At 39.9% G+C, this 24,509-nt stretch overlaps 11 protein-coding genes and 1 long non-coding RNA gene across 14 annotated transcripts; 8 read left to right on the top strand and 4 right to left on the bottom strand.

Moving 5' to 3' along the window:
- Positions 1-2,489: 2,489 nt before the first annotated feature.
- LOC133843276 (neuropeptide-like 3) lies at positions 2,490-3,144 on the top strand. Its single transcript, XM_062276742.1, has 2 exons — positions 2,490-2,615; positions 2,680-3,144. Exons 1-2 carry the CDS (start codon positions 2,604-2,606, stop codon positions 2,914-2,916), a joined length of 249 nt encoding a protein of 82 aa, XP_062132726.1. The 5' UTR covers positions 2,490-2,603; the 3' UTR covers positions 2,917-3,144.
- Positions 3,145-3,357: 213 nt separating this feature from the next.
- Positions 3,358-4,147, bottom strand: LOC133843273 (larval/pupal cuticle protein H1C-like). Its single transcript, XM_062276738.1, has 2 exons — positions 3,899-4,147; positions 3,358-3,835 (listed from the first exon to the last, which is right to left on the bottom strand). Exons 1-2 carry the CDS (start codon positions 4,067-4,069, stop codon positions 3,437-3,439), a joined length of 570 nt encoding a protein of 189 aa, XP_062132722.1. The 5' UTR covers positions 4,070-4,147; the 3' UTR covers positions 3,358-3,436.
- Positions 4,148-4,171: 24 nt separating this feature from the next.
- On the top strand, positions 4,172-4,952 carry LOC133843274 (A-kinase anchor protein 14-like). The gene is made up of 2 exons (XM_062276739.1): positions 4,172-4,429; positions 4,494-4,952. Exons 1-2 carry the CDS (start codon positions 4,418-4,420, stop codon positions 4,887-4,889), a joined length of 408 nt encoding a protein of 135 aa, XP_062132723.1. The 5' UTR covers positions 4,172-4,417; the 3' UTR covers positions 4,890-4,952.
- Positions 4,953-5,244: 292 nt separating this feature from the next.
- Positions 5,245-5,822, bottom strand: LOC133843277 (uncharacterized). Its single transcript, XR_009894492.1, has 2 exons — positions 5,579-5,822; positions 5,245-5,506 (listed from the first exon to the last, which is right to left on the bottom strand). It is a non-coding gene; the product is annotated as an uncharacterized LOC133843277 (long non-coding RNA).
- A 2,756-nt stretch (positions 5,823-8,578) lies between these two features.
- LOC133843275 (larval/pupal cuticle protein H1C) lies at positions 8,579-9,240 on the top strand. The gene is made up of 2 exons (XM_062276741.1): positions 8,579-8,722; positions 8,788-9,240. The coding sequence occupies exons 1-2, from the start codon at positions 8,711-8,713 to the stop codon at positions 9,172-9,174; spliced, it is 399 nt and encodes a 132-aa protein (XP_062132725.1). The 5' UTR covers positions 8,579-8,710; the 3' UTR covers positions 9,175-9,240.
- A 1,582-nt stretch (positions 9,241-10,822) lies between these two features.
- On the bottom strand, positions 10,823-11,796 carry LOC133843575 (cuticle protein 16.5). Its single transcript, XM_062277188.1, is given in 3 exon segments — positions 10,823-11,011; positions 11,013-11,477; positions 11,536-11,796. Coding segments are annotated over 3 exon segments (639 nt in total). The 5' UTR covers positions 11,548-11,796; the 3' UTR covers positions 10,823-10,849.
- A 135-nt stretch (positions 11,797-11,931) lies between these two features.
- LOC133843577 (uncharacterized) lies at positions 11,932-14,726 on the bottom strand. Of its 3 annotated transcripts, XR_009894524.1 has the most exons (4): positions 14,446-14,726; positions 12,986-13,252; positions 12,278-12,930; positions 11,932-12,130 (listed from the first exon to the last, which is right to left on the bottom strand). XR_009894524.1 is itself a non-coding variant. In XM_062277191.1 (3 exons), exons 2-3 carry the CDS (start codon positions 12,531-12,533, stop codon positions 12,096-12,098), a joined length of 291 nt encoding a protein of 96 aa, XP_062133175.1. In that variant the 5' UTR covers positions 12,534-12,930; positions 12,986-13,142; the 3' UTR covers positions 11,932-12,095. The 3 variants fall into 3 exon arrangements, 2 of the variants coding, with proteins under 2 accessions (XP_062133175.1, XP_062133174.1); XM_062277191.1 differs by lacking the exon at positions 14,446-14,726 and having other exon boundaries at positions 12,986-13,142; XM_062277190.1 differs by lacking the exons at positions 11,932-12,130; positions 14,446-14,726 and having other exon boundaries at positions 12,156-12,930; positions 12,986-13,222.
- On the top strand, positions 14,718-15,318 carry LOC133843576 (uncharacterized). Its single transcript, XM_062277189.1, has one exon. It carries the CDS (start codon positions 14,786-14,788, stop codon positions 15,221-15,223), a length of 438 nt encoding a protein of 145 aa, XP_062133173.1. The 5' UTR covers positions 14,718-14,785; the 3' UTR covers positions 15,224-15,318.
- Positions 15,319-15,918: 600 nt separating this feature from the next.
- On the top strand, positions 15,919-17,478 carry LOC133844061 (trimeric intracellular cation channel type 1B.1). The gene is made up of 2 exons (XM_062277889.1): positions 15,919-16,619; positions 16,684-17,478. Exons 1-2 carry the CDS (start codon positions 16,066-16,068, stop codon positions 16,988-16,990), a joined length of 861 nt encoding a protein of 286 aa, XP_062133873.1. The 5' UTR covers positions 15,919-16,065; the 3' UTR covers positions 16,991-17,478.
- A 587-nt stretch (positions 17,479-18,065) lies between these two features.
- Positions 18,066-18,626, top strand: LOC133843888 (protein dpy-30 homolog). Its single transcript, XM_062277647.1, has one exon. The coding sequence runs from the start codon at positions 18,166-18,168 to the stop codon at positions 18,544-18,546; it is 381 nt and encodes a 126-aa protein (XP_062133631.1). The 5' UTR covers positions 18,066-18,165; the 3' UTR covers positions 18,547-18,626.
- Positions 18,624-19,591, top strand: LOC133843887 (retinin). Its single transcript, XM_062277645.1, has 2 exons — positions 18,624-18,772; positions 18,832-19,591. The coding sequence occupies exons 1-2, from the start codon at positions 18,761-18,763 to the stop codon at positions 19,369-19,371; spliced, it is 552 nt and encodes a 183-aa protein (XP_062133629.1). The 5' UTR covers positions 18,624-18,760; the 3' UTR covers positions 19,372-19,591.
- Positions 19,592-19,684: 93 nt separating this feature from the next.
- Positions 19,685-20,343, top strand: LOC133843889 (retinin). The gene is made up of 2 exons (XM_062277648.1): positions 19,685-19,888; positions 19,949-20,343. The coding sequence occupies exons 1-2, from the start codon at positions 19,874-19,876 to the stop codon at positions 20,252-20,254; spliced, it is 321 nt and encodes a 106-aa protein (XP_062133632.1). The 5' UTR covers positions 19,685-19,873; the 3' UTR covers positions 20,255-20,343.
- The last annotated feature ends 4,166 nt before the right edge of the window (positions 20,344-24,509 follow it).

Genomic DNA, 24,509 nt, shown 5'->3' with positions numbered 1-24,509 from the left:
GCCTCCTCTCTGAGTATTTATACAATACCTTGGCAATTGTTTTAACCGGAAAGACGGCGGCCTATAACTCATCTTGCGGCTTTGGCAGCCAGCAAAAAAAAGCAAGCGGGCGACTGGGTGACATAATTAGCAGGTAATCAGTCGAATTATCATATGATACGACATTTGCTTGTCTGCCACATTTCGCAAGCTTATGAGATTGTCGTACTAGATGCTGCCACCATGGTGACACGTTGTCCGCACGTATGTAAGTTTAGGTTAAGTATGTGTGTCTGTTGCCAATGAATGTGTGGCAACAAATGCAGTTTCAGTGTTATGCAAATGAGTGCATTAGCAAAACGAGTACAATGACTGCCACAAATGTAGTAGCTAAAGATAGCTGCTTTACACACACTCACACACACACACACACAATGGACAAACATAACATAGGGACAACAGGAACTCAGCTTTAGGTCACATGCTCCGCATATAGGGACAGAGGTTGGATGCTCTTATGAAACCACGTCCTTCCACATTCAAGTTCGAATTGAATTTGAGCTCTTTGTATCACTTGCAATTTATACAAGCGTTTGCATAAGCGAATCTTTGTTGTTAAATCGTTAGACAATTATCCAAGACCGGTCATGAATCAATTGCCAATTGCGACTGCTGTCCGCCCCATAAGTCGAGGCAAATCAACACCGTTTAGTCAAATTGCGTTAATTAGACAGTTGGTTGGACTCTAAGCCGACAGCTTTGAAGCTTTTCTAGAGCTTTTCGAAGTAAAGCTGCAGCTCAAGCATTTTAAAGATTCAGCTCTTAATCGCTTCCCAGTCTGACCAATTAAAAGCTAATCAAAATCAAACAAGCGTTGAACTTAACCCTGAATTGTATTAATTTTTGGTTTTTGGCTACAGCAAATTGAGGGAGCGGTTATCGTGATGCCTTTGGGGCGGCGTCGGAGGGCAAATGGCCAAAGGCCCGATAATTGACAGTGATTTTTGGTATCACAGAAGCAAAGATGATGGAGTTTCACATACTCTGTAGGTAATTAAATTTATTCAATAGTTGCTATACTCCGCATTAAATCATATATTGATGTCAATGTATTGAACTTCTGTTGACTCGATAATCAAGAAACAACAATGAACAACGGTTGCATGTTCGATTTAAACTAGTTAAAAAGGCTAGAGTTGAGTGTGTCCGACTACGAGACACCCACGTCCCATTTTCAAATAAAGCAAATCAATGCGTTAATATTGTTTAAATATACCAAACTAATATATAGTATTATTGTTGAAATATACCGAATTGGTATATGGTATTATTGTTAAAATATACCGAATTAATATACTGAAAAGTAACTAAAATATACCAACGTCTAGGTTTCGAATGTCTATATACTGCATACATTAAAATCAGCCGAATTGATATGCCAAAATATACTACATGTAATGAAATATACCGAATTAGTATACAAAAAATAACTGAAATATACCAAACTCTATATTTCGTATGCTCATGTACTAAATACATTAAAATATACCGAATTAATATACCGAAAAATATACCAAAATTTATATTTCCTATGTCCAAATACTACATTCAAAATATAGCATAGAATATAAAATATACGGAATGCGCAACCTAAGCAACAAAGTCTCGTTTTTCCATATACAATTATTTCTTAAATAATTTCTAAGTTATTTATTCAAATTACTACATTTTTACGAATAATCTTAAGTATTGCCATGTATGTTAAATATACCCTATAATCTTCTAATTAATGAAATGGGTAAGCTATGTTTATAGCGGCTCGTTAAATGTTTTAATTATGCTATCAAAATAGACGCGTGCACATCATAAACTATAAATAAAGCTATGAAGTTTGGGTCGTGGCAAAAAGACATTACAAAATTTATTGTAGAGGGTATCTAGGTGTTAAAGACATAAACACACTTTGCATGATGTGCCACTGCGGCAGTATTGCACAAGACAATCTATGACAATTGGTCGACAAGCCGGCCACATTAATCAAGTGTTGGCAACAGCTTTGGCTTAATTTATGCGCGCCAAAAGTGCAAAGAGCAGACACCGAAGCTTTAGACATATATTTATTGAGATATACACATATGTATATAATAATAATAATAAAAAAAATAAACTTTGTCGAACGCTCGATTGGACAGCGAAGGCGAAGGTGTGGAACGCATGCAACAATATCAAGCATACGCCGCGTTGCACGAATCGATAGCTGACAATATGGTTAGATGCATATAGAACCAGTTAATCATAGCGGCAGAGGTAAGTCAAGCGGCTTGGAGAACTTGTACGTAAGTTGAGAACCTGCCCCCGGAAGGGTTTAACGCCATCTGACTGAATGCATCAAGTGTCGCATGTGTTGCTGCTTGTTACTGCTTTCTGTGTTTGTTGCCGTGCCAATTGCAGCGGCCAGTGCAGAGGCGGTTGACACACACACACACACAAACACACATGACTGATGCACTGCAGCTGACCATTTAGAGCAAATTCCCAGCACAATTGTTTTCCGTATAAATAGGCCAGTGATCAATGCAATTCTATGTCAAATCGTTGCAAACCATCGACACAAAAACAACAAAATGTTCAAGCTGGTAAGTAATACTATACCTAATAACAAGTTAAGGACTTCGGTTAACTTTATTGCACACTTTGCAGTGCGTCTTCGTTGCTCTTCTTAGCCTGGTGGCTGCTGCTCCTGCCCCAGCTCCTGTGCCTGCCCCAGCACCCGGTATCATTGGTCCTGCTGTGATCGCCAGCCCCTGGGGAGCTCCCCTCGTTGCCGGCCCCATCCTGGCTGGACCTCGCATTGTGAGCGTTGTGCCTGCCCCCGTTTCGCATGTTGCCATCAGCCAAGTGCATCCAGCTCCAGTTGTTGTGAAGCATCTGTGGTAATCTACTGCGGCCATCTGAAGATTACAGACTCACCTACGCATACATACACACGCAACATACACACGCTGAAACTCGTCCACACACACACACATATTCTTTTGCCTTTTTCTGCTTAAAATTTTCGGGTGCCCTGTTTATGGAACAAGACCAACAAAATCCACAAAAAAAAATGTTTAGATTCTACAATATTTGTATGCAATAAAATACCCTAAATGAATAATTCCTAAAGCGAGCCAATTGAATTCATTACCAACTACAGTTTGCTGCAATTATTTGCATTTACCGCTTATGCCCAAAAGTATGCAACACTTTTTATACAGCGTCTTTTAGCAGTATAAGAGTGGCGTATAAGACTGCAGAGCGTTGATATCCTCGATATAAGTATAAAAGTGGCTTATAAGTCTGCGTATAAATTTGGATATCCTCATTAGAAAACTTATTTATGGAATGGTAAAATTTATTTCAACAAAAATCATAAATTTCTTATCACAAGCGAATGGCAAAGGTTCTGTTGTTTATCCTAATGATGCCCAGAGAAGGCTGCGAAGGGAGATGTGTGCAGCACAGACTTGACTAGAGGAGCAGAGTGCACCACAGGCACAACTGGAGCGGCGTGGACAACTGGAGCAGCATGAACCACAGGAGCAGAGTGAACAGCGATGGCAGGAGCAGCGTGAACCACGGGAACAGAGTGAACAGCAATAGCAGGAGCAGCATGAACTGTGGTCTTCAAGACGGGAGCAACAACATGTTGGATGACTGGCTTGCTGTGCACCTGGGTGATGCTCTGATGGGACACGGCAGAAGGAGCGCTGTGCACCACGGTGCCCACCTTGGCGAGAACAGGCTCATGCACCACATGGTGGGTCTCGATGCGGCCAGCAGAGGCGGAGGCAACCAGCAGAGCGATGATAGCAACCTGTATTTCAAATCAAATGTTATACTTCAAGTTTGTTAAGACAAATCCCAAAAGTGAACTTACGAATTTGAACATATTGAAGCAAGTAGATTTCAATTGAAACTGATGATATTTTGTGGCTACGCAGCGGAGTTTATATAGAACTTGAAAAGGCAAAGACATAATTTGGGAACTTATCAAGTTGAAGTCAAACCAAACACACACAAAACGCTGACCTTCAATGCGACTCAGCATAACCCCCAATCAAAAGCAACTCAAAGCCAAACCCAACTCAAACGCAAACGCAGACGCAGCCGAACACGAATTCAACAAGTTTGTATGAGAGATCGTGTCTGTTATTATTGCCGATTGCTGCAACGAAGGCGCAACTTTTGCTACTGCGGCTGCGGCTGCTGTCTTATCAAACGCGCTTCAAGGTGGACGACCTGCCAGCTGCTGTTATCGACTCTTTTGAGCCCTTAGGCAGCCAGCAGCCAACAGTTCCTATAAAAGCGTTTAGCGCAGAACCCAAAGGCATCAGTTCACATCGTCAGCTTCTCTACGCAGCACAACAGAACAACCTCAAAAAACCCCAAACTCAACATGTTCAAATTCGTAAGTCAATTTTGAACTATGAATAACGGAATGGATATTTCATTTCTTATCTCTTCAACTGCAGGTTGCTATCGTCGCTCTCTTGATTGCCTCCGCTTCGGCTGGCCTCATCGAGACCCACCATGTGGTGCATGAGCCCGTTCTCGCCAAGGTGGGCACCGTGGTGCACAGCGCTCCTTCTGCCGTGTCTCACCAGAGCATCACCCAGGTGCACAGCAAGCCAGTCATCCAACATGTTGTTGCTCCCGTCTTGAAGACCACAGTTCATGCTGCTCCTGCTATTGCTGTTCACTCTGTTCCCGTGGTTCACGCTGCTCCTGCCATCGCTGTTCACTCTGCTCCTGTGGTTCATGCTGCTCCAGTTGTCCACGCCGCTCCAGTTCTGCCTGTGGTGCACTCTGCTCCTCTAGTCAAGTCTGTGCTGCACACATCTCCCTTGGCCTACACTCTGCATCATTAAATTAGCGCAAATTTGAATTTGTTTTGTTATACACGAAAATAAAAAAAATATAAAAGTATTATTGAAACATAAACTTGACGAACTTATTTTTTATAATGTCTGGGAAAGTTAAAAGAGAAATTTTACTAAATATATTCAATCTAAAGCACATATTTTTGGTTTAGTGAAGTACTATTTCTGTCAATTTTAAAGTACTTTTACTATTAAAGAAAAATTGAATTTGAATAAAACACTTTAAATAATTTAAAATATTTCTTACTACTAAAGAATAATTGATATCCAACAAAACTCTTGAAATAATTTCAAACATTTCTTACTACTAAAGAATAATTGACAACGAATAAAACTCTTGAAATAATTTAAAACAAATCTTTTTTATTAAAACAATAACAAACATAACCAACAACAATGCGTAGATAACAATGCTTTCAACATGTGCCGCAACTGGGACTTAACCGAGACATCAACAAAGTCCGCATTGCACTCGGATTGCTCTCATATGCAAACTGATTCGCTGGACAAGCCACGAAAACTGCATTAGCACTGGAAAGCACTAAGCTTTCGCCGATTGGTAGAATTGCCAGCAGACATGCGATTAAAGCCAGAGAATACAGCAGCTGTTGAAAGAGTGAACAATATATATAAAATATTAAAAATACTCAGTACTAAGTGGCAAGTGCTTTGCTTACTGCTCGTGGCATGTTGTTCGGTTGGCTTGAATTGGATTTAGTCTTAGTTTGAATTGGCAACAACCAAACTCCAGTAAGAACTCATAACATATACAGACTTTAGGCACGTTTATATACCGAAAAAATGGTTGACAAATGGCCAAATTTTGCACCAATTGTGTTGACAATAAAATATCAAATATCGATTATCAAAATGACAACTAATGACAACAACTGCAATTCGCTTTGGTGGATTAACTGAAGGCCTATCAAGGCAACTAGGTCTCTAGGTGAAAGGGTAATTACCCGCAAAGTTTTGTCGAGTTCTGTTTAATTTCTAGAAAAGACTGGACAATCGAATAACTTCCACTTTCATTGTAGAAATATACCTGGAAACAGCAAGCAAAATTTACTTGCAGTTAGCACAACATAAACTTAGGATTTACATCCCACAGCTACTGCAGATGATACGACGTCCACGCTTTGTATTGTTGTCATTGTTTCTTCGGCGTATTTCATTTTTCGAAAAATATTTTCAATGATGTTTATCTTAAGTACGTGTAACTGTCACGCCGCTAAGACTCAACTGCTCTCTTCTCACTCCTTCCCCCTTAGATCCAATGAAAGAAAAATAAAATTATAAGATCTTGTCAAAAAATTGTGGGTTAAGTACGCGTGGGGCTTGTCCATGTCCATGGTATAACCTTGACATAGGGCCTGAGACTCAGAGCCCCTTAAGTGAGCACTTAACGGCGACGGCAGCTGCACTCGGTACGAGTAGCTGATTTTTTTTTCTTTTTGGGTTTTGTTTTTATGGCTCCATCCACATACGTCTGGACTGTTTGTCTGCTCGGCCATGAATCACACACTCACACACACACACACTACAACAATCATCAACTGGATCTGACCAAGTTAATGCTGTCCACCGTCGACTGTCGATGTTGCAATTTTGCCTCAATTTGAATGCTGCAGTTACAATTGCAATATGTATAATTTATTTCGTATTGTTTGTGCCTGTCCCACTTGATGAACGAATGAATCAACACAACGCAAAAGCAACGCAACATAATAAAGGGAAGGGCAAAGGCAGAGCCAAGCGCATCTTTTTAGCTGAGTTCTGAAATTATGTTAATTGGGTCAACAGCTGCTTAAAGCGAGCAGCAAGCAAAATATTTGCTAACTGCTGCCAAGTTAGTGTTTTACCATTGCAATTGCTGTGGTAATTTAGGTAATTAGTAGATTTTATGATGAGGTTATTTGCGCAGAAAATAAATTTGCTCTTCATTTTGTTATACACAATGGGAAATACAAGTAAATCTAGATTGAAAAGTAGATTGCAAATCTTGATCTGAGAATCATTAAAAGAAAATCTTGAAAAAGAGAATTTAAGTTAAATTTGCATTTTGAGATTCAGCAAGTAAGAAATCTACATACTAGAATGTCTAGTATATTGATATAGTACTACATTCAAAATATACCAGATTGTGTGATACCCGCTAACCATTTTGAATAAAAGCAAAACAGTGCAGTATAATTCTTAAAATATACCAAAAATAATAAATACCGAAAATATTAAAAATATACCGAATGCTATAGTTGGTATATTGATATACAATAGAAATATTTATTTTAATAAATATATTTTTTTTAGCAGAATTGAGAATTGCCTTTAGATAAATTATTTGCTCTATTTTTCATACTCTTTGCAAAACATTATAAATTACTTTAGAAGCTTGGCTTTAAATCTTAATTTGCTTCTCATTTTATTGAACTCTAAACTTCAACAAAGTAACTCTCACATCACAAGAATTTCATTTATACTATATATTTACTATATTATTATATTATATTATGAAATATGTTCTTTGCAAAGTATTCTAAGCTACTTAACACCTTAAAATTCTGATTTTATTATTTATTTTGTGGTACATTATATTTACAACTTTAGCTGATAAACTTCTTTTACATCTTAAGAATTTCAATTATTAATTAACTATATTTCAATATTCAGTAGAATAACTTCTAATAACTCAAAAGAATTTAATTTATTTATTTAATATATTATGTCCTACTAGCTTCATTTATTTCATGTAAGCTGCTCTTTCAAGAAAATCTCTTTGCAAAGCATTCTCTAAACTACTTAACAGCTTTACAGTTAAATATGAAATCATGTCTTTGCGCAATGCCGAAATTCTGTCATCAAGCAAATCATCTGTGTTGAGTTCCTAGTAAAAACTAAGCTGGTCTGAAGCACTGCGTTTCCCTCAGCCAATCATTCTGGGTACTAAATGAGCTTAGAAATTGCTGACATTTAATGTGTTAAATTTCGTAATACAGAACTCATTTAATTCTTATATCATGCCGAGAAGATCCAGGCAATTGATTAGCTAAAAGTTCTTGAAACGCAATATGTCTTGTTACGCGCCTCAACGTCATCGGGCGAATCACATAATTCAATTCAATTGCTGATGTAAGAAGTAGTAAAAGACGCAGCCACAGCCGCATCTTTGCACCACACACATAATGAAACTGTCAATGCGAAAAGAAGGCAACTCAATTAGGTTGAAGCGTCTGTGGAAATGCCAGTGAAGATGGCATTTGTGGGCAAAGCGATAAAAAGCCAAATGCCAGACAATCAATCGATGCAGCTGCGAAAGGATAACCGAATGACTTCCTACACACATTCTGATTGAAATACGAACACACACAGATATAGAAGCTCACAATTTGCGTAAGCGAATGCACACAGCTAAGGCCAATTACTGGTGCCATTGTCGAGAGAGTTGACTGATTGCTTTGCTAGTGGGTGCTGAGCTTCAAATACACAATAAGTAAGTACTTAGCTTCCTATCAGTCACTGTGTGTGTGTCTCTAAAGATACTTACAATGGCAAACCTAGGTCAGTTAATGAACTTCCCATTGGACTTTGATGGATATTAGAAGCTGCCGTCACACACCAAAAACCGGTTTGCGGCTCAAGTTCAGCTCTCGAGTACTTCACGACAAAACAAACCAGAATTTGAAGTTACCGAAAGATAAAAAAAAGTGTCGAGCCATGTTCGTATAAAAGCGCTCAACCCATGGCCCAAACATCAACAGTTGCAATCAACGCACATCCAACAAACCAACCAACCAACCAACTCCACAAACATGTTCAAATTCGTAAGTGCAGTTGGAAAAATCGTTGATTTTATACGCATCCTTAACATGCTCCTTTATCCTTTCAGATTGCTTTCTTCGCCTGCATTGCCGTTGCGGCCGCTGCTCCTGGTCTTCTTGCCGAGACTCACGCCATTGTCCAGCCCGCCGCAGTGCTCACCAAAACTGCCTACGTGGATACCTCGGCTTCCTCGGCCATCACCCACCAGAGCAATGTGAACCTGTTGCGTAAGGTGCCAGTGGTTCAGACCTATGCTGCTCCAGTTGTCCATGCTGCTCCCGTCGTCACTCCCGTTGTCCATGCTGCTCCAGTTGTTGCTCCTGTGGTCCACGCTGCTCCCGTTGTGAGCACCTATGCTGCTGCTCCCCTGGTCCACTCTGTGCCCGTCGTGCACTCTGCTCCTCTGGTCAAGACTGTCGTCAGCCCAGTTGCCTACACCGCTTACCACAAGTAAAGCGTAAAACTAATCGAAAACCTTGAGCCATAAACTGTGTCAATAAACGTGTATATAGAAAATCGATTTCAAAAAGAAAATCTTTGTTTATAACAACTACGCAGCAGCTGATTTTTTCCAGGAACTGTAACTAATAATAGCAATTTCACATCCTGTATACAATTATGTGACAATACTATAATTAATACATATATCACATATCCATCAAATCCGACAGGCCTTCTACTACAGACTGTGTTGACATTCAGTTGTCTTTTGCTTGCTTTGTTTTCTAGTTTTCTTTCAGCCAAATTGTAAAGAATATGAGAATATAGAAAAATGTACAAAACAGGTGGCCATAGAAATTTAGTAAAGTACGAGGTCAAAATGCTTTGCAATTAAATAGAATTCCAGGAAATTCATGATTAGAATGAATAGCAAAGGAGAATAGAAAAATGTTCATAATAAATACAAAAGAAAGATCCACACAATGAATAAGAAAAATAACAGATCTACTTATGTAGAATAAATACACAGAAAAAATGCTAAATTATATGTTAATTATGAACTAAGAAAATGTTTATAAATATAATTTATATAACTTAACTAAAGGCTAGTCGATATATCCTATCGGTATTGGTTGGCATTAGCAGGTCGATAGGTGCTAAGCTTTTGGTATCGTAAGTAGTTGGTAGTTAATAGATCATCAGTCGTAAGAAGAGCAACAGTAAAAGTAAAAAAGTAGCGTCTGCAGGAAGCAGATTTATTTACGCTTAATCAAACTGTACTATTGCACATAATATCAAATATTCATATTAAATTATTAATATAACCAACATTACATTTAGGAGACAAACCGTGATATAAACATAGTCAATATTACATTTATACTATAAATAATTTGAATTCATCTTAGGCACATCAGAAATAAAAAGCAAAGATATATTTCTGGCATAACGAACTCCAATTCGCATTCAGAAAAACTCTACCTGAACTTGTTTTTAAACCTTAACAACAGTTATTGTATTGTATTAGAAGTGTTCTCAGAACTTATTAAATTTATAATAAAAATAAGTATTAAAATTGATGGAAATTCTTAAGAAGGAGAAAATAATAATATTTTGTTTTGATAACCTTAATAACCTTCCATAAAAAAGACACTTTTTTAATAAAGGACATTTCACTATTTGAAAAGGCGAGAATTAGTTATTCAACCAAGGTCAAATTAAACTGTAGCGGACTACAGATCGTATACGCAATACAACGGGGATATACATAAGACCATACTTTTATGTATGTATGTTATAGACTACTGAAAATATAACTTAATCACTAATATTTTATGAATATTCAATATATGCTGCACTTATTGATTCACATATTTATTTCAATGCACCTCTTGTTATGTGTAGTTAGTACTACTCTAAAAGTAATTTAACTTTAAACATTTTGCGGATTAGGAACATTCCGAAATATTCCTTACTGGCATGCATGTTGAAGTCCAATTCATGATTATAAATTAATATGAGCTTCACTTTCTGATAATATGTAATCCCAATTCACACCGAGTGAAGTTTATACAAAGTACCCAACCGACACACGCTCATAGTTATGAACAACATTTCGTCTGCTAAACTATTTGCAAAATATAAGAGACTAAGTGCTTAGATCAACATTCGTTTATTTACTGAAATAGTCAACAACTCGCTGCATCGATAAATAAGTTTCTTAATGGTGGTAGACATGAGCAACGGGAGCAGCAACAGCAACATGCTTCACAACAGGCACAACGGGGGGTGGCGATGGTCTTGACAACGGGAGCCACAACCGGGGTGTAGATGGCCTTCTGGTGGATCTGGGGTGTGGCTCTGGTGAGAGACAGCGTGGGGCACGGTCTTCACAACCGAAACGGGAGCCACATAGGTCTGGTGGTGCACAGCAGGAGCGACGACAGTCTTGACAACGGGCACAACTGGAGCCACATGCTTGACAACGGGCACAATGGGAGCAGCCACCTGGTGAACCACGGGCACAACTGGAGCCACAGTCTTCACCACTGGGACAACGGGAGCAACATGGTGCACAACAGGAACAACGGGAGCAACGGTCTTCACAACGGGCACAACGGGAGCGATGGTCTTAACGACGGGTGTGATCACAGCCTGGTTGTGGAACTGGGTGAAGCTCTGGTGGGAAGTGGCCAAGGGAGCAGCGTGCACTACGGCGCCAACCTTGGCAACAACGGGAGCAGCAGCAACCACATGATGTTGCTCGATCAAACCAGGAGCAGCAGCAACAATGGTGGCGAAAGCACAGATGGCAAGCTATAGTAGAGAATAATTAGAGTCGAAGCAAAGTATCCATTAAAATCCTTTTACTTACATAACGGAACATGTTGAGTTTGGGTGTTTTGGATTTTGCGGTTGGCTACTCGAAATGAAGCTAAGCGACTGACTGATGCCGTTGGATATCAAAGTGGGCTCTTTTATACAGCCAAAAAGTGTAGTGTTTGGCCAAAGTGTCCTTCAAGCAAAAATACAAACAAACCCCGTCAAACACAAGACAAATTGCCAAACTCGTTTGTGCAAATTTTCGGGTTTGCAAAGTCAGCATTGAACTTGAACTGAACCCTACGAAAAAATAACTGAAAAAAGAGACATGACTAGCTGAGGAGTCTAAAGTGTAAAGAGTTGTTGTCTTAGGCCTGACAAAGCTTCAACCTTCGATGAGGCTCAGTTTGATTTGAAGCTCTAGGGCGAAGGCCGCAGCCAAAGATCGTTGTGAAAACAAGATGAAAATGCATATTTATTTCATACAAAACTAAAAATGCTAAAAACAATTGAAGCAGCCAGCAGCAAGAGAAAGAGAGAGAGAGCAACAAGTTGTCATTATATGCCATATAAAAAGCTCTGTTATTTCCCTCTGTCGGTTCAGTTGCCAATTCAAAGGCGACAGCGATTGTTCAAACAAGTCCAGCCTGTGATTAAAGATAGACTTTAGACTAGTTATTCTTTACTAACAGACAATTTTTAATGACGCGTCTCAACAACGAAGGGCACGACATTCTCAAAATCTGAACCGATTTCCGGTAGAAATTCCAAAATTCCGCCAATGCTGACATTACCATTTTGATTATTCTCCGAGTCGGTGTCGCCATATGCCGAAGACTTCTCTTTCCTGCTCTTCTTGAGCGGCTGAAATTGTGTGCCAATACCGGGAGAGGCGATTGTTGGATCTGTGAATTCAGCACGCCACAAAAGATTGCAATTCTCATAGAACTCCAAAGCAGATTCCTCAGCTGCATTCTCCGCCATAATCAGAGATTTGAGCATAGTGGAAGAAGCGGGCAAACGCGTATTATAAGAGTTTGAGGCAAACATATTATAAGCGATAGAAATGTAATTTAGATAAGAGTTTATTTCGTATGACAATTGTACAAAAATTTCCCTTGCTTGTGGAACACAGCCTAACTAGAGTAAAATTACATTTACAAAGCACTATTCACCGAAAAAATAAATATGGCTAGTGGGGCACATAGACAGGTCGAACCTGAAGCAGTTGATCGATCTCAGTTGGCGTTGTGTGAAACGTACGATTCAAATTTGTTGGCTCCACATAACCTAGAGCACGTCCCATCGGCGCTATAACGAAGCGTGTGTGTGTCTGCGATGAACCCTGATAGGAGACCACCGAAGGTGCCGCATCAATGGCCAGCTTGGCGGGCTCCAAAGACGGCATAGCCAACGTCAGCGTGAAAGCAAGCAATCCAATTAGCAACTGCAAGTGGAGAGATGTGTCAGATGTGAATGTGAATTCTCTGGACTGCACTTACTACTAAATGCCGCATTGTCAGTCTGTGTTTAGTTTCTGTTAAACGTGGGCGGCTGCCTGCCTCAAAATGCTTCAGCACAAAACGGAGCGAGTGGCAAAGTCAAACTGAATGGCAGTGTGAATTGCTGTGCCATGAAATCACAGCCAAGCGATTGCTAACATCGCCAGTGGCTTAGACAGAATGACAGAGGCGAAGGGAGTTCGTTAAGCAAACGCACAAGCGACGCCTCTGGCTTTTGGTTATCTTGCAATTGTGGGAGTGTCTCAACTTGGCCGTTTTACGTAAAGAAATAAAAACGAAAATGTATAAATAAATACGAGCGAATGCCGCAAATATTGTAGTAATAACAATAGCAATAACAACAATTACACCAACAACAACTAACAACAACTACAACTACTTCGAGTACAACACACAATTTGTGGAGCTGCGAGTGGAAATAACGTTAAAGCGGAGCGGAGCGGAGCATGCGCAACACGCTGAAGGTTGGTCGCCCAGCTAAACGCAGCAGAAATTGAAATCTCTAGCTTATTGATACCCTAGAAAACTTGCATACATTAGAACGGGGTAACTCAGCGATGCAGCTGAATAACAGGATTACGGAAAATAAACATGCTGAAATTAAAAAAAAAAAAAATTGGAGCTGAGAGAAATCTTTAATTAAGTTCAACTTAAATTTCAACAATAATTCTAAATAGAAAACTCTTGAAATTTAAGATTCTTATATTCTATATTCTTATATCAATATTTCAAATACATATGTCAAGATTGAAACCAGAATTAATCATCGAAAGCCAATATCAAACATTCCTAAATGAAGGTTGGTGAGGGCAAATTTAATAAATTATATTTTATATATTTTTTATTTTCTTTACACACCGACAACGAAAATATCGAGATTGATAAGTCTAATTTTAAAATTTTTACTTTGGTATATAAGATATTTTTATTATAAAAACCCACTTTTAGAAAAAGCGATCAATATATTGAGAAATTTTTGAATCTAAAATAGGATTTTGCATCACAGTCCTTAAAACAAACAGGAAATCATTAAAAATTCTAAAAATTAGATTTCGCCAATCATAATTTTAAAATTTGTTGAAGATTTACAGTTTGCTTCAAGGCCTTTTGCTAAAATCGAAAAGTTCTCAAAACTTTAGAGCTTTAAATAAGTTTTTAGAAAGTCAATTTGCTTTTCAAGATTGTTTATTTCATTCATGTGTTGCTATTAATATAATATATCACCTCCTTTTAGCCAAAAAAACGTAAGTTATAATAATCTAAATTAATGGCAGTGCGATTTTGAATGCCAGCAAATTGCGCTAATCAAATAAAACGTAACTTGAAGTGCTAATGAAAACAGTTTGTAGTTTAACATACATATAATACACTAAAAACTAGGTAACCCACCGTCGAGTATTGTCGCACTTGTCGTTGTTGCTTTTTTCTTTTATTGCTACCCAGTCGACACAATTCGATTCTCTTCGCTTCGCTTCGAGTCGCCTCGCCTTTTCCTAGCCAGCTCGCTGACTGTTCAGCAATTAGCCGGAGGCGCGTAATTGAAGCTGTAAGTGCGTTGTGGTTCGATTGAATCACTTTTTGGCTACTTGATTAATTAATTAAGCATATACGAGAGGGCTTGGTAATAAATCTTCCAGCTGTTGCTGGCCGACCTTTAGCTGCACTTCATGTGACTCTCAAGAGTCGTTCAATCCGATTAGCTATAAAAAGCGCCCGCGGCCCAACTCAGTTGCGTTAATTAGTCGCTCAATAAGCTTCAAACCATACCAAACAATAATAATGCGCAACTCAGAGAGTCCTTTGCTGCTTCAGCTTCTGCTGCTTTTGCTGGCACTCGAGAGCACCTGGTCAGCGACCATATTGCATCACGATGTCGCCGGAGCAAGCGCCATCTCGCATCAGAGCTTTATCCGTTTGTCATCGCCGCCAGCTGCTGCAGTAATCCATCAGTTGCCTGCAACTTTAGCGACGCCCACAGTGCGTATAATTAATGTGGCCAGGCAAACAAAGACCGAACCGCAGCTGCAGCTGCAGCTTAGTCCACAGTCTGAAGAGAACACTCCACTCCACACGCCGGCACATCTCACCTATGCGGCACATCCGGTGGTGCATCAGATGCTGCCTCGGATTAAGCCGGTGCGCAGTATAAGCTACGCCTCGCTGTTGCCGGGTCCGAGACAAGGACGCGGCACACACACTTTCGCACAATCAGTTTAAGTTTAAGTTCGTTATATGTACACAGGAAAAAACGTGATAACATAAAATATAAAACCTTGAATCATGATTATTTGATGGCAAAATATAATCAAGCAGGGTAGATCTTAAATTAAATTCAAGAGATATCGAATTTCGATCATTTAAAATAAAACAAAAGAAAATAGTTTGTTTTTTTATATATATCTATTTAGCTTGAACCCAGGATCAATGACCTACATGGCATAATGTTTTCCAGCATCTTTACTTACTGCGCTAACATCAACAACATCAGAAGTTAGGTGGTTGCGATAAGATAAAAATAAAAAAATAAATAAAAAAAAAAAACTTTTGTATGGGCAGAAACGCCTACTTTCTATGGGGGTTAGTTGCTTTGGCTGACAATCTGGTATAGTTTGCACTATATTGTATGTTTTAAATGTAGTACATACTATATCAATATACCTATAATAGCCTTTGGAGTATTTTGTCAATATATTAATGATAATAATATATATTTTAAAATTAATACTGCCCTTTTTTTTTATTCAAAATTGATGGCGGGTATCTCACAGTCGAGCACACTCTACTGTAGCTTTCTTACTTGTTCGATGTTAAAAAAAAGATTGACTAGTCTCAAAATGATGATTTTTCTAACCAAATTTTATTTTAAGACGTTTTCAACCAAAAATTCTTGTTTCAAGATTTTTATCTTTTAAGATGGAAAAGTTTTCAAATCAAGATTTTTTTCTCTGCGTGTATGTATTTTTTTTTAAATTAAGTAAACAATTTGAAAACCGTCTCGAAATTCAAGTGAGCTCGAAATTGACACGAAGCTAAACGGATGACATCAGCGATAAAGAGAGATGAACTCGCCCAACATCCTCAGGCCCTTCTCCAATCACTTCATATTTCGAGCCCTGCACTACACATTTATTGCGTTCCAGCTCCGCGATGAGTTGATGCGAAGTAACCCAAGCAAGCAGCGGCCTCGAAGCTATCTGGAATGGCAACCTTTTGTGCTCTGGCTGAATCACGTGATGCTCACCTATGCTGGAGACATTCTGGTCAATGTGATGCTCGGTTCGCTGCCACTTGAGCCGCTCAGCAATGTGCACGATGTCATCTTGTGTACGCTGACGTGGTATCTCATCTTCTACAGTCCCTTTGACTGGGCACATGCTGTGGCACGTACGGTGGCCTTTCGAATGCTTGCCACTCCGGTTACGGCCATCAGTCAGGTGGTGCACATCGATAGGGGCATTCAGTTGGCTGGCAAGATGTATGGCAATAATGCCCTGGTGCCCATACTGATAATTGGCACCATTGTCGGAAGTGGAGCCGAGTTCCTTAAGCCAGTTGCCGCCCTGCTCATCAATCGCTGCCAATTGACCAATGCCGCTTATGTGAAGCTGAGCACGTGAGTCTCGAAATACTCACCTATCAAAGTGGATGATGATATCAACTCTGATGATGACTTACAGAAACTCCAAAGTGTCTTTCTGCATCGCCTTGGTGTTTGTGCTTCAGCTGAATCAAAGTCAATGGCTATTCGGTCTCAGTCGGCGGCAGCTGCATATCTATGTTCTGATCGTATTGATTTTATTCAAATATCTGTCAATGGCTTGTCGCATGGATCATTTGATTTGGATGTTGGAAAATCAGTTGTGTTACGCCTTCTTCGGTGGCCTCTCGGCAGATTTAGCCAAGTTTTTCAAATGCCCAGCGCATTTCGAAAACTTGTTTAAAACTGCCAAGTTACAGCATCTCTTACATAATCATCGAGCGTGATAACCAGTGATAACAGTCGAGCTGAGTTGAGGTGAGGCTGCCAGAGGCATTCTCTCCTAACAGCTGCTAAGCGGCTTAAGTTTCCCTCCCACCGGACACTGAGTGGATTGTGGCATGAAGTGCTGCTCATTCAATTGGCAGATGTTTCGCATCAATTGGCTGGCCAGCGCGCGAGGCAGCTCCGATTACATAAGGTGCCACTCACAGCCACGAGCTGAATCAATCGCTAAGAGGCTTACATGAGAATCCGAATGCGAGTGAGAATACCAAGCAAAGGAGTATCGCAGGAGTGGTCGGATTGGTAACGCATGTTAATTAATACTCCATGTATTGGTTGTGTCATTACGCCAAGAACTGCGCATTTTAAAATGCCGCAAACAACAAATAAAGCAAGCCAATAAGCGCCTTTTAAACAGTACAATAATTATGCAATCTTTTCATTTAATGCAAATAGTAAAAGATTTTGGAAGGTTAATGTATGAATATTACCTTTTTGCGTGAAGAAATATAAAAATGGCTGAAGTAGTATAACGTTTTTATATATTTCAAAGTAAAAGATTAAATAATAATTATTGTTAAGATCTTAGATGTAAGGCAGTTAATGTATAAATATTATATAACCATGACTTATTGAATGAAGAAATATACAAATTGCAAACTACGTTCTAATATATTTAAAAGTATCCCAAGATTTAAGAGAGCAACCTTCTTGCATGAAGAAATATAAAAATGGCGAAAGTAGAATTACGTTTTTATATATTTAATAGAATATATTCAAGACAGTTAGTGCATGAAGAAATATAAGGATTGCAAAAGAAGTATTTTCAGATTTAAGGTAGATTCCCAGCCTTATTGCATTAGGAAATATAAAAATTACAAAAGTAGTATTACGTTTTATTTAAGTATGATATATAAAAACGTAATACTCGTTTTGCCATGAATAAATATAAAAGGGCAAAAGTAGTATTCGGCTTTAATAAAGATAGTTAGCATGTAAAATTTATGAAGCTCAACCTTATTCCATGATTAAATGCAAAACTTCTGTTAAGTCATTAACATAGTAAGCTTTTTGAGAGTCTAGTTAGCTTAGCAGACGTTTCATTCTAAATGATTTCTGTATTCTTATCATTTCATATTTTCTTAAGCTACATAAGAAGAGTTCAAACCTTTTTAAAATGTCAACCACACAGGCAGACGTGGTGGAAAAAAAGCCAAAGAAGAAATGGGTGATGTGCTGTCCCAAAGATCTAAAGAAATCTCCGAAAAAAGAAATTGAAAGACCATTGCCACCAATTCAGCAAGTAAATTGTGAACGCATCGAAAAGTTACCCAAAGCGATTAAGAAACAGGAGGAACCTCACTGTGAACAGTCCAAACATTATCGTACGCCTGCCGAGAAACGAGCTCATCTGGAGAAGGAAGTAGTTCCAATTTTTATGCAAGGCATGTTGGAGTTGGCACGTGAACAACCCAAGGATCCGATTAGCTATCTAGAGAAGTTCTGGCTTAAGAAGCAGCACAAGTGTGACATATCGTTGCCGGAGAACCTGCTTTAGAATTAAATATGCTCTTTACTGTATTCAAATTTCAAACCATCGATAAATAAATGTTTCTGATTATCGTTTGACGCAATCAACGATGCATTTCTGGATGCATTGAAGCACAGCTGATGGGATTGGGTATAAAAGCTAAGCTTGACTTGAGTTAAAGCATCAGTCAATCAACAGCTTTCTTCTAGTTTCCACATCAGCAGAACCAAAGATTGAGATCATGTTCAAGCTGGTAAGTTAGAGTTTATATTTCTACTCTTTTCTCCCTTAATAGTTTTCATTCTCTTACAGAGCCTTTTCGCTATTGCACTCATTGTGCTGGATGCAGCCAATGCTGGCACCTTGGAATGGCCCGCCAATCTTGTGGCTCTCAGCCAGCCGAAGTCCTCGCAAGTGTTGCCTTTGCCCGTCAGCGAGGAGTCCGCTGAGATTGCAACTGAGAGCAGTGCCAATGCCAATAGTGCTGCTGCAGCTGCCGAGTCCGATGAAGATGAACTCTCTGAGGCATCCAGTGGCAATGCAGAGGCTCTCGATGGTCGTCTAGTTTCAGCTGTGCCACTCTCCGTTCCCTTGCCACTGATTGTTGCCGCTCGCCCAGGACTTCGCACCGTTCTGACCATTCGGGAGCCCGCCTTGGCCAATGTGGGCAACATTGTGGAGCATGTGCCCACAGCTATCTCGCATCAGAGTCAGACTGTTGTCCATGACCATAGACGTCTCGTCACACCCATTGTGGCTCCCGCTGTGCGCACCACACAACTTGTTCGCCAGCAGCCGCCCTTGGTCTGGACTGTGTCCGCTGATCCCCGCCTCGTTCTGCTGCGCAACTAGACAGAGATGAGGACAACAACGTTGACAACAAGATGAAACCAAAGAGAAAACAATTGCCAAATTATTTCTATTAGCTAACCGATCTACTCTATTCTAACTTTTCTGCCTTTTATGCTGTTCCTGCCATTTTCTACTACTTTAGTCTCTCTCTAGTTCGCTTCTCTTCTCTTCTTATCTGTACTGTTCTTTTTTTTCTGGAATAAAGAATTCGAATTTGCAATCTGCTGAGCATATGCCTTGACTGCCCACAGGAAATCAGTAAAGTAAACAGACATGCAGACACTGAGTGCTAAAGTAGTGCATTGTTGGCCAACAACGACAATATCAATAAATATCGCAATCAGCGAACAAGATCCCAAGGAGGATTAGACTGGACCAAGCCCAAAGCTTGGTCTCATGTTCAAGGTGTTGCCCATTAGAATGTCAATGTCTGGCTGGCAATTGGTATAAAAACTGCAGTTGCTCTTCGAAGGGCAGACAGTCCAAGTTCGAACGCCTGAAGATGCAATTGCAATTGGTAAGTGCAGAAGAGTTAAGCTAAAAATGTTCAACTGCTGATTTCTGTTTTCCTCATTAGAATTTCCCTTTTGCGCTGTTGTTGTTGATGCTGCTGGGATTGAGCCATGCCCAGCCGACGTACATCAAGTGGGGTGAGCTAGTGGAGCACATACCCACAGCAGTTTCTCATCAGAGCTCGACTGTGGTGCACAGCAGCGTGCCACAGCGCACTCCACTGTTGGCACCCGCAGTGCGTAGCTTTGTAGTCTCCTCGCTTCGCCCAGCTCCGACTGCCTACGTCCACAGTCATGCCCCCTTGGGATGGAGTTACCTCTACGCTGCCCCCGCCACTGCCACCGCCACCGCCAAGTTTTATGGAAATTGAATTTTCGATTTGTGTTTAGCAATTCACAACAACAAAGCAGAGCAAAGAATTTGAACACACAATAAAAGAGCCCACGCCAAAAGCACAATCCTTGCCTTGTCTGCGCCTTTTGCTTTTTTGTTCAGTGGTATTGGGAGGGGAATTTCACGCTTGCCTAGCTGGAGCTCCTGCGGGAGGATTAGTTGTTTCCCAGTAAAAAGAAAAACATTGGAACTGCCAATTAAATTTTGCGCTACGTTTCACAGTTGATGGAGATTTGGGTACATTCTTATCCGCCGCTGACGTCATCGGAGCAGCAATCTGATGAACCCTTAACAAGAACTGAACTCAACTCAATTGAACTGGTTGCTAACTGTCTCGCTGTCGGACGCTGCCACCGACCTGAAGTACCTTAACCCAATATGTTCTTTTAATCGACTGACAATAAGTAGCTTCAGCTTCTAGGCCGACTCAATTGTCAACAGGTCGTTCGTCGAAGAAGCCAAGCATGCCAGGTGCTTGGCCGCCAGATGCATTGGACTGAGTTGGGCCTGCCATGTGGATGTCTAGCTAATGGAGCAGCCAAACAAAAAATAAGTTTCAAATGACACAATGCAAGGTGAGAGTACCAAGAATGAGATTTATGAAATTGAAAACCTTGAACTCCTCACACACATGCCTCAATGGCGGTGTCAATGTGCCGCTAGGGGCAAAGGTTAAGCCACAATGAATATTTTACACAGTTCGGAGAAGAGTTGAGCAGTTGGCTGACCGCTAGCCACAGCGTATGGAATGTCAATTCGGGTTATGCAACAACCGAACTCATGCCACATAAATTGGTTAATAATGACGCAGTTCGTGTGCTTGTGGCAGGCCACACACTGCTGACAAGTGCAGTTTTCTTTTTCGGTGCAACCAATTGCCATTGTTATTGTTGTTTTTCTCTAATCGGATTACGTAAATTCCATGCGCCCCAGAAGACAATGCGCATAAAGGTCACAGCATCAGGACGAACCGAACCGCTTCAGTCTACGACAATTATTGGTGCTTATCGATTAGTTGAATCTATTGTCTTCCTCTTGGTCGCCATCTCCATAGACCTTGGTGTCCTCGATTTGACTGCTTTTTAGCTGTCATTTGCAGCTTCAGGTGCACCCAGGCTCAATGATGCAATAGCTGAGCACACAAAAGTATGCCAGAGTACTAGCGTTAGGTGGCGCTGCTCGCCGCTAGATGGCGTGCAGTATTCAATTTTAAAGCAGCGCCTAAAAGGCTGCTACAAAATAAAAGTGCCGTAAACATGACGAGAGTTCATTGCATTTGTATCTCGTATCTCTCTTCTCTGTCGACTGCTGTGTTGATTGAGCACAATTATCACAGCGGGCGTGTATTGGGCGGTTCTGGGTGGTTCTAATGTGCTTTGGGTTAACGTTAGCTCACCGCTGCGTAATCGGTTTGTTTGTTTATCAATGGACCGCCAATTGAATGCGTCGTTATACTGTCATCCCGGTATTGGGCGTTGTTGGGCGCTCTCTCTATTCGGACCATTACAACTCGTATAAGGATGCTACGACGCTGCTATGGCCCTGACCATGGGCGGTCCTACTGCGTAGACAAAAGTCGAACTAACAAGTTGAGCAAAAAGCAGACAAAAAGAGTGACACAGTCTAAACAAAATATTGTTAAAGGCAATCAGAGTCAAACCACTTAGCCAAAGTGCTGCAAAAGTTTTTAAAAAAGTTTAACCAGAACTGAGCAATTTGTGCAAAGAAAAACACCGCGCAAAATAAAAGGGCATAAAAAGGGGCAAATTAAATAATTTATGTAATCTGAGCTGCGATGAACTACTCCTCGTATATGGGTGTATAAAACTGAATTACTAACAAAACACAAACAAAGACGAACATTTCAACTGCCACAAAAGATTAACAACGCCATGAACTTGCAGCATGGCTTTCACTGTCTGTGAGCATTTACCTCCCCCAAGCTTCAAGCTCTCCGCTGTCATTCACAGCTCCGTCACCCTTTTTTAGGTGTATTTCTCATGGCGCCGGAAGCAGCATGTGGCGCAATACTGCCAACTCCAGCTTTAACGTTGGGCTTTTTGCTTTGTTTCCTGCCACACTAATTGAGCTTGCAGCTTAAGATCTGCTCCAGAGAGCGCTCAGTGAAAGGGCAACAACAATAATAATAAACTTAATCTTATGCGGGAGTTACAATTGATCATTGCACAAGCGCTAAGCTGTATCTAATGGATATGATTCGTGGAGTGAAGCATGACTCACCATGCTGGAGACCCTAACCCGGGTTTTATGCGTACGTTCGGTTGACTAGCTGCTCAATCATGCCGGGCACATAATGTGGGTGAATGACCTTGACGATTAACCAACTAATAAATACAATAATCGAATAGCAATAACAAAACGTGTATAAAACATTTATTATTACATGCAGTTTCGCAAAAGCAAAACAAATGCCGCAAAAACCCAAAGGTAAGACAAAATGTTGAATAAAAAACGTATTTAAATTTCAGCTGCGTGCACAAAGCTCGATCCCAAAATCAAAAGAAAGAAGAAAAGCAACCAGCAAAGCAAGCAAAGCGAATCAAAACAAAGCGCAACAGCTAAAAACTAAACAAATTGTGGTGCCATAAAGTAAATACCCTAACGTTGATTTTACAGTGGATTTACAATATACTCAAAATTAGTGCGCTTAATTTCAGTGATACAAATTTATTTTACACCAAATTTCCGCACAAAGACTTGATTTATTAGCTTAGTTTCCTCTATTATCAAACAATAATATTATGATCTCTTTATTACTACAATAACAACTTTATAAAAGACTTCTCCAGCCTACATAACCCTCGCTTAGGGTATAATAAATCTCAATGAATCACACACCCGAACTACTCGCTCTACATGAATGCATCGCGTGCCGCACTCGGCTGCATTTCGGTTTGGATTATGTAAGCCAGCAAACAGAGAGACAAACAAATACAGAGACTGAGACTGAGACTGAGACTTCAACTGCGACTGAGAGATACAAACAACAACTGTGTGTGGCTTGCCACAAAAGCTTAGCTGGGGTTTCCCCAAGGCCCGACGATTAACGACCGGCTTCGAGCTGAGAATTGGCTAGGCCAATTGAAGTACGAGTAAATTTTCGGTCTGTAGTTGCATTGTTTTAGTGGGCTTTTCCACAGATTTTAATGTTGATTTTTGGGCAAAACCGTGGCACAATTGCAATATGCAACTATGCTTGGTTGCAGCTAATGCATCTACTCAAATTGCTACCTATTTTTTTAACAAATGTTGCCAATGGGGAAGCTGTAAAAGCCGTAAAAGGTGTGTGGGAGTCGCCGCAAGTTATTAAGCGATTGGCACACAGACCGCGAGAGACAAAAGCGTGGCCTTCGACTGTAGAGAAACAGGTCTAAAGTCAACGATTATTGAATTGGGAGAAGAGTTGAAAATAAAAAAATTAAACAAAGTAATATAATCAAAAGTCAACAGACCTAAAGATAATACAAAATTAATTACTACTAACTTAACAGTGACAATTTCAGTTTTAAATTATATGTATTATATGTATGTAACAGTAAAAGAATATAATTTAAAAATAATATTGACTTATTTAATACTAACTGAATAATGACAAACACACTTCACTTTCTATATTAAATATATTTAAATCTGGGCTGCAAATTGCAACACCTTTTATTGAACATTACTTGGTTTCAAAAAACACCTTTTTCGCATAGATCGACTTAAGCTTAATTCGATATAATTGCAATTAAAAGATCAATTGAAGCCCTGAACCTGAGCTTACACTGTCACTGCGATTAGCTGTCACTTGTGTCCAAACAAGGTTCGCCACCTAAGGTCAAGTTCAAAGAGTGGCTCAGGGGGAATTCAAATATTTGCCCAAAAAAAAACTGAGTTCACACTACGAGTAAATCATTTCCAAAATTAAATCGGAAGTGGCTCCTTCAAACAAGCCCCGAAAACTTGCGCTGAGTCAGCCACGAGAAAAAAACCCGATGGTCAATGAATTGATTGATAAAAGCAACACGAACTTCTGAACTCAGCGCAAACTGTTTGGCAAACACAGCCAAGAGCAATTACAACAACAGTAGAGCGAAGAAATGATTGGACGAATTAGCATAATTATCATGGATCGGCCTGTTTACACATATTATCAGCTTTCTTGGAATGGTTAACATAAAACACCACTTAAATAAACTTTAAATGATTGTGTCGTCGTCTAGCAATAG

The sequence above is a fragment of the Drosophila sulfurigaster genome, chromosome 3 (assembly GCF_023558435.1).
Source record: "Drosophila sulfurigaster albostrigata strain 15112-1811.04 chromosome 3, ASM2355843v2, whole genome shotgun sequence".
Lineage (NCBI taxonomy): Eukaryota > Metazoa > Arthropoda > Insecta > Diptera > Drosophilidae > Drosophila > Drosophila sulfurigaster.
This window is presented reverse-complemented; position numbering and strand designations above follow the sequence as displayed.

Excerpts from the sequence above, each read along its gene's own strand:
- LOC133843273 (XM_062276738.1), bottom strand. The coding sequence starts at position 4,069 with ATGCTGAGTCGCATTGAAGGTCAGCGTTTTGTGTGTGTTTGGTTTGAC. Across the intron at positions 3,836-3,898 it reads GCTTCAATATGTTCAAATTC|GTTGCTATCATCGCTCTGCT; the intron begins GTAAGTTCACTT and ends TTTGAAATACAG.
- LOC133844061 (XM_062277889.1), top strand. The coding sequence starts at position 16,066 with ATGAACTCGCCCAACATCCTCAGGCCCTTCTCCAATCACTTCATATTT. Across the intron at positions 16,620-16,683 it reads GCTTATGTGAAGCTGAGCAC|AAACTCCAAAGTGTCTTTCT; the intron begins GTGAGTCTCGAA and ends GATGACTTACAG.
- LOC133843888 (XM_062277647.1), top strand. The coding sequence starts at position 18,166 with ATGTCAACCACACAGGCAGACGTGGTGGAAAAAAAGCCAAAGAAGAAA.
- LOC133843577 (XM_062277190.1), bottom strand. The coding sequence starts at position 12,533 with ATGTTTGCCTCAAACTCTTATAATACGCGTTTGCCCGCTTCTTCCACT.
- LOC133843576 (XM_062277189.1), top strand. The coding sequence starts at position 14,786 with ATGCGCAACTCAGAGAGTCCTTTGCTGCTTCAGCTTCTGCTGCTTTTG.